Source organism: Panthera leo, chromosome E3 (genome assembly GCF_018350215.1).
Source record: "Panthera leo isolate Ple1 chromosome E3, P.leo_Ple1_pat1.1, whole genome shotgun sequence".
Classification (NCBI taxonomy): Eukaryota; Metazoa; Chordata; class Mammalia; order Carnivora; family Felidae; genus Panthera; species Panthera leo.
This window is the reverse complement of record NC_056694.1, coordinates 38720217-38727290: the sequence shown is the minus strand read 5'-3', so window position 1 is coordinate 38727290 and position 7074 is coordinate 38720217. Positions and strand designations below refer to the sequence as shown.

At 63.5% G+C, this 7074-nt stretch overlaps 2 protein-coding genes across 5 annotated transcripts; one reads left to right on the top strand and one right to left on the bottom strand.

Annotated features, from left to right (window-relative positions):
- The first annotated feature begins 1682 nt into the window (after window positions 1-1682).
- On the top strand, window positions 1683-3213 carry CLDN9 (claudin 9). Its single transcript, XM_042922620.1, has 2 exons — window positions 1683-2639; window positions 2924-3213. Exons 1-2 carry the CDS (start codon window positions 2021-2023, stop codon window positions 3043-3045), a joined length of 741 nt encoding a protein of 246 aa, XP_042778554.1. The 5' UTR covers window positions 1683-2020; the 3' UTR covers window positions 3046-3213.
- A 255-nt stretch (window positions 3214-3468) lies between these two features.
- On the bottom strand, window positions 3469-6764 carry CLDN6 (claudin 6). 4 transcript variants are annotated; one of them, XM_042921751.1, is made up of 3 exons: window positions 5798-6079; window positions 4569-4723; window positions 3469-4475 (listed from the first exon to the last, which is right to left on the bottom strand). In XM_042921751.1, the coding sequence occupies exons 2-3, from the start codon at window positions 4698-4700 to the stop codon at window positions 4035-4037; spliced, it is 573 nt and encodes a 190-aa protein (XP_042777685.1). In that variant the 5' UTR covers window positions 4701-4723; window positions 5798-6079; the 3' UTR covers window positions 3469-4034. The 4 variants fall into 4 exon arrangements, with proteins under 4 accessions (XP_042777685.1, XP_042777686.1, XP_042777684.1 ...); XM_042921752.1 differs by having other exon boundaries at window positions 4608-4723; XM_042921750.1 differs by lacking the exon at window positions 5798-6079 and adding an exon at window positions 6693-6764 and having other exon boundaries at window positions 3469-4723.
- Window positions 6765-7074: the final 310 nt, after the last annotated feature.

The window sequence follows — 7074 nt, the reverse complement described above, 5'->3', positions numbered from 1 at the left end:
CACCCAGGTGCCCCTTTCAGTCTCTGTTTTAGAGGGAGGGGCTCTCAAGCTTTTTTTCGTCACTGAGCCTTTTGCAGATCTGATGAAAGTATAAAACTTCTAAAAAATGCTAAAACCCATCCCCAGAAGCAGTGCACCCGCTCGAAGTTAAAATCCTTTGTAAACGAAGTCCCACTGAACAGGTGAAGAGGCACCCAGTGCGTGCCACCCCCAGGTGTATGTGGGGGCCTCGCAGGCCTGCCCCCCCCCCCGTTGGCCCTGCTAGATCCGGCCTGGTCCCAGCACCCCCCTCCCGGCCTCCGCGGGCAGTCAACGGGTGCCTCCCCGTGGGGGCAGACGGGCCAAGGCCCTCAGGAGGAGGTGTGGAGGTGAGAGGCCATCCCAGGTGAGGGCCCAGCTCTGCCTTGGAGAGTCCTCCCAGCCCCCCAGGAAACGGTATGAAGGAAGGCTCCCCACCCCTGTTCCTCTTCCCTCAGTTCCTAGCAGCCAGGAAGAGGCTTGAGGGAGTTCATGACCACCCCCCCAAAATGAGGGGCTCATGTTTGTGGGTCCCACGAGGTTTCTCACAGGGGTCTTTGTCCTAAGGAGGTTAAGGACCTTGGCCTTCCATAATCTATCCCTAGTTGGGGGCAGGATTTGAGCTGTAGTCTGACTCCCAGGCTGCCCCCCACGAGAGGAGTCACAGGCACCGAGGAGGTCTTCAGGACGGGTCGTTGTTCCTGGAGACGGTGAGCAGGCTCACCCCTCGCCCTCCTCCGTGGTGTCTCTGACAGAGTGATCACTTGCTCCTCACAGGAAAGAGTGGGGTCCTGGGGCTTCACCCCCATCCTGGGCTCCTGTCTCCACTACTCATCCCCCTTCACCCCACAGACCCCTGCATGCCCCTCCCCAACTTCCACAACAGCGCCTTCATCCTTTGCCACTAGAGACCTTCAGCAGCTCGGCTGAGCCCTCAGTTTCAGTGTGGGGGGTGGGAAGGGCACACCTGAGCTGAGGTTGAAGTGGGGGGGGGGGTTTCTAGGCCGTTGCCTGGGCGATGCCACCTGAGCTGGGCACCGGCACCTGTTGCCGGGGGAACAGTGCGGGCGGGGCCCCTCCCTTGGGAGCAGCCAGGGCCACTGGGCTGAGACTGGAGACGGATCGGATTCCTGAGAGTCCCCGGCGGGCAGGGGGACAGGGGCGGGGGTGTGCGATACTGGGGGATCTGGGCGTGTTTGCAACGTAGAGTGAAACGGGGTCGCAGGGAGCAAAGACGACAAGAAGGGGTGGCTGGGGGAGGAGTAGGAGGCGGTTCAGGAAGGCCGCCAAGCCTCCGCTTCTCAGTGCAGAGCCTGTTACTTTTATGACCCCCCCCCCCCAATCCTTACTCCCCAGCTGGTCCTCAGTCTCCCCTTTCCTTTGTCCCTGTGTTCCCACCGGCCCGGATGTTCTTTCCTCCCCCGCTCCCGGTCTCCGTCCTGCCTCCCAGGCTCCCCACCCCACCCCCGCCGCCTTCTCCCTGTAGCTCAGGCTTCACCGCTCTCAGCTTTGCTGCCCCTCCCCTGCCTCGGCCTCAAAACCCCGCCTGCGTCTGGGAGCCGGCCCGAGTCCCCAGGTGACACCCACAGCGGGTGTGCTGCTCGGCGCGAACCTGTGCCTGCCGGAGGGACAAGGCTCTCTGCAGCCCAAAGGTGGGTCAGGAGGGTCTGTGCAAGCTGGGTCAGACGGGCGGCAGCTGGGACGCCAGGACGTGAGTGCCTGCAGGGTGGCAGGAGCAGCGTCCACCGGGCATCTGATGGGCAACGGGCCCCTCGAAGGGACACCGCTACTCCGCTGAGCGGGACTGTGAGACTGTGAGATCGACTTGTGCGTGTGGGGGTCAGAGAGGTGCTTTGCAAGAGGCCCACAGATGTGAGGACGGTCCTGGCCGAGGACACAGACTTCCCCACGTTCTGGGCACCGAGACCCCCACCCGGCGGCCCCTGACGTACCCCTGTGAGTCAAGCGGGCCGTCTAGGGTTAAGAAGACCTGAGGGGACAGATGGCGTCAGCCGGCCTTGAACTCCTGGGCATGACCCTGTCCGTGCTGGGCTGGCTGGGCACCCTGGTGTCCTGTGCCCTGCCCCTGTGGAAGGTGACCGCCTTCATCGGCAACAGCATCGTGGTGGCCCAGGTGGTGTGGGAGGGGCTGTGGATGTCCTGCGTGGTGCAGAGCACGGGCCAGATGCAGTGCAAGGTGTATGACTCCCTGCTGGCGCTGCCCCAGGACCTGCAGGCTGCCCGCGCCCTCTGCGTCGTCGCCCTCCTGCTGGCTCTGCTCGGGCTGCTGGTGGCCATCACGGGGGCCCAGTGCACCACCTGCGTGGAGGACGAAGGTGCCAAGGCCCGCATCGTGCTCACCGCAGGGGTCCTCCTCCTCCTCTCGGGCATCCTGGTGCTCATCCCGGTCTGCTGGACCGCGCACGCCATCATCCAGGACTTCTACAACCCCCTGGTGGCCGAGGCCCTCAAGCGGGAGCTGGGGGCCTCCCTCTACGTGGGCTGGGCCGCCGCCGCTCTGCTCATGCTGGGCGGGGGGCTCCTCTGCTGCACGTGCCCCCCACCCCAGATCGACCGGCCCCGAGGACCCAGGCTGGGCTACTCCATCCCCTCCCGCTCAGGTGCGTCCGGGCTGGACAAGAGGGACTACGTATGAGGCGGAGAGCGTCCCCGGAAGCCCGCTGCTCAGAGCCCTGACCTGGTGCCGGATGCCCCGTGGCAACCCTTGCCCTCCCCCCCCCCCCCCCCCCCGCGACGTCAACCCCTTCCCTTGGCGAAACCCGCTTTCCAGAAGCTCCAGTCAGGTCTGGCTCCGGAGGTTTGGCCAGCTGGCCCGGAAGAGTCCAGACCCTTCTGCGGGGGCCGGGGGGTGGGGGGCCCACACATTCTTGTTTCCTCCACCCAGGCAGAGCGACGCTGGCCTGCCCCCACCTCCCACCACAATCTGCCTTCTTCTGGTCCAGGACTCCGGCTAGCACTCCTCTTCCTGAGGCCACCCCTGCCCCTAGGAGCCTGCCCCTCACCTGAAGGGCAGCAGCTCCTTGGTTCCAAAATGAGGAGGGGATCCCTGCCCTGGAGCGGGTCCCCGCCAGCTGGCCACCACCTGTACCCAGAAGTTCAGGCCCGGAGGCCCAGCCCCTCACCCCACCCTCTACTCCCCCCTGCCAGTAGGGAATAAACAGCATTTGTACCTTGGATTCTTCTGATCTGTGGTCAGGCGGGGAAGACCGGGTGGCCTTTCCTGGGACTGTCAGTCCAAGGCCCGCCCCAGGACGTGTCCCGTGGGCACCTTCACTCACCACTCGAGGTGTGAGGGTGAGAAAGATGAGCCACTTGCACCCACCTTCTCCCCTGCCGGGCTGGCTCTCAACAGCCCCCCAGCAACACCCAAGGCAAGCGACAAAATAAGACGAGCTTTATTTAACAAAAACTGTGGGGGGCGGGGGGGGCGTGACAGAAGCGTGCAGGGGCTGAAGGTGAGCCAGAGGGGGGCGGGGGAGGTGGTCTAGGGCACAGCTGGGGCAGGACTCAGGGTAGAGGAGCCAGAGGTCAGAGGTCGGAACACTTGGAGGTGGGTGGTTCTTTGGTAACTTAAACCGCCCGCCCGCTCTTCTAAGGGCGGGCTACCTGAGGCTCAGGAGCCCCTGGGGGTTCAGAGGACCCACCACTAAGGAGGGACTCTTGGGGACAGGCTGCAAGCATCTGAACAGCAGACAGCCTACTCGCTGGCCGGCGGCTGCGGGTTGGCCTCCGAGATGGGGATGTCCGGGGTGGAGAAAGATCCAGAAACTGTGAAGCATCACCTCCTTGGCTCCATCATCCAAAGGTGAGACGCACCAGCAGCAGAGCCCAAGAGAGATGCTGAGTTTCTTGGGTTACCAACTGAATTTTAAAAATGCCCCTCCCCCCCAAAAAAGATAAAAAACCACCCAAAGCTGCCTGGATCACCATCTCCACGTCTCCAGCTCAGGAAGTTAGACTCCGCTGTCAAGGGAGTCCCCGCTCCCCTACCGGAATTAGACATAATTCTTAGCGGGGTATTCGGAGGGACCCTGAGAGGTGCCATGTGCGGCAGAGGCGGAGTATCGGGCCATGTAATGGTTTGAGCCCCGGGCCCCCCCCGAGGGGCATGTGCAGCACAGCAGCCCCCCCCCCAGCAATAAAAGACCGGAGGCTGCCCAGCCCAGGTAGAGGGAGGCCCCCAGCTCCCGCTTTTGGGCCTCGGCCACCAAAGGGTTGTAGAAGTCCCGGATGATGGTGTGGGCGGTCCAGCAGACAGGGATGAGGGTCAGGACACCCGAGATGACAAAGATGATCCCAGAGACAAGCACCAGACGGGCCTTGGAGTCCTTGTCCTCCACGCAGGTGGTACACTTGGCTCCCGCGAGGTAGACCAGCAGCCCGAGCAGAGCCAGCAGGAGGGCGACGACGCAGAGGGCGCGGGCGGCCTGCAGGTCCTGGGGCAGCGCCAGCAGGGAGTCATACACCTTGCACTGCATCTGGCCCGTGCTCTGCACCACGCAGGACATCCACAGCCCCTCCCACACCACCTGGGCCACCACGATGCTGTTGCCGATGAAGGCGGTCACCTTCCACAGGGGCAGGGCACAGGACACCAGGGCGTTCACCCAGCCGAGCAGCGTCAGGATGATGCCCAGGATTTGCAGGCCAGCGGAAGCCATGGCGAGGTTGAGGCTGAGAGGAGCTACGTTGGGGGACGCGAGGAGACTGCTGTTAAGACAGGCAGGTCCAGACCCTTTGTTCCCGTGCTAACTCTTCATGCCACATGCCGTGGCCTCCGGGAACACAAACGCTGGGAATCAGTACACCAGGGGCAAAGCACACTCTCTGAGCCTCATTTTCTCTTGGCCAAAACGAACACTTAATGCTTTAGCATCAGTTCCCCCCACCCCCGCCCCCCCCCACCTCCCGCAGGCTTTGGGATTGCCGTTGACTTACAAGAGCGAAAAAGTAAGCAACCCAGTCCTGGCTGTCTCGAGGGCAAATGAGACACAAAGCCCATACCAATGCTAGTCCATGGCCCCAGCCACTTTTCCTACATTTTATCAGATAGCAATTTCCAGGCGTTTCCTTAGGGCACACAGATGGTCGGTTGGTGCTAGCCATGAGTTGCAGGCTCAAAACCTGTCAGTTTCAACATCACGATTAGAGATCCAAGCTGCCTCCCAACCACCCAGTAGCAGTGTACAAACTCCTCACCCCAGCCCGGTTCCATCCCCCCAGGCAGGTGGTCATGTTTGTGTCTCAGGTGACCCACCTTCCCCGGCCTTGCCTGGCCCTGTTGGCCCAGTCCAGCCTCAGTCAAACCCCAGAGGGGCAGGAGCAGTGAAAACCACAAATACCACCCTCTCACCCAAAAGCGCTTCTTCCCCAGGGCTACCGGCTGCGCCCTGGGCCCGGCTCTTCCGCCCTCCCCTAGGGGTTCCATGAGCATACCTCCAAGGTGGGGGACATTCTGTTGTGCGTTCTTGCCCCAAATGCCATCCTCTAAGGACTCAACTTCCCTAAAACGACCTGAAACCCTTGGAGTCTGCCCAGTGAACCAGCTCCTCCCCCGCAGCCCTGGCCCCCCCTCGCATCCCACTTGGTGTTGTGGCCGGCTGGGGGAGCAGTTCTGTTCAGGGTCCTGTTCTGGCTCTCCGTTACCCAAAGTTCCCGCGCACGGTTTGGAGCTGAACTGAGCACCGGCCCCAGCAGTGTGGCCAAAGGACAGACAGACCGTCCACTCCTCATTTGCATCGCCCACGCCCAGCCATACCTGGCCGCGCTCTTCCCAAACCGGCTGTCAGTCCTCCAGGCCTCTGGCCCGGTTAGCGCAGGGGCCACGCCGGCCCAGGCACCCGGCATCTCTCCCCTCCGAGACCCTACCTCTGCCCTCGACCCCTTCTCTTTCCGCACACTGCGGGCTCGGCTTGGTCCGAGGGCGCCCACTCCCGCTCTCGACCCCTAGTTCCCTCCTGAGTCCTGCCCGAGGAAGGGTCGCCAGGTCCCAGCCCGGGAGGCGCTCTGCGGGGAGGGTTTAATGGCGGCGGGAGCAGCAGGGTCGGTTCCGGTAGGTGAGGGGGAGGGGAGCCCCGCCCCAGGGAGCAGAGCAGGTGGGGGAGGGGCGCCCGGGTTTCGGTGCCTTTGTCCCGGGGGAGGGGGAGGGGCGTTTAACCCTCCCGCGGCTGCAGAGGGACCTGATCTCTGCGGCTTCGGTGCAGATCCCCGGCCAGGAGCTGTGCCCCGGTGGCCGCAGCCAGATCAGCCCAGGTTCTCTACACGCACCCCCACCCACGCCGTCTGCACCCCACTCCTCGAGGAGTCTGCCTCTTCCCCTCCAACGCGCGCACGTTCCCCCAGGTTCACCTGCGAAGAAGCCCACTGGGATTCGTAGGAACCGCCGAGTGTGCGGATGGGGGCGGAGGCGGGGGTCTTAAAGAGGCAGTGACGTCACCGGACCACCGCCCCGGGGAGGGGCAGAGACCCCATTCCGGACCTCCGCGGGCGCGCGAATCCCAGCTTCGTCAGTTGGGGTCGCTCGAGCCGGGGGCCGCTGCGCCCGCATCTGGCCCGGGGTGCGGGGACCTCAGCTGGCGAACGTCGGGCCCGCAGCGGGTCGGGGCACAGGGCGTGGGGCCAAACGGAGCGTGGCTCTTGGCTCCGCTACTTACTAGCGCTGTGACCTCGGCAACTCACCTAACCTTCCCACGCTCCAGGTTCCTACTCGGCCAAAAGGAGGCAAGAAGCCCACGTTTTATCGTGTAACTATGTCCTAAGGTAGAAACTAAAGACATATTATTATCATTATTTTGTTGTTGTTATTGTTCTGTTGTTATTATACCCTGGGGACCTTAGGAAAGCCGCAGGTGTCTCTGCGGTGGGCTGTTCCGTGTCCGATTCCGCCAGCACACGTCTCCCGGACTCCAGCTTCCAGAGGGCAGGGCCAGGGCTGCGTCCCTGCGGGGGTCCCAGCCGCTCGCGCCAGGAGGCGGTGTTTGTTGAGCGAATGACTGACCTCAGCGGGCCGGGCGGGGCGGGGCGTCCAGGAGCAGA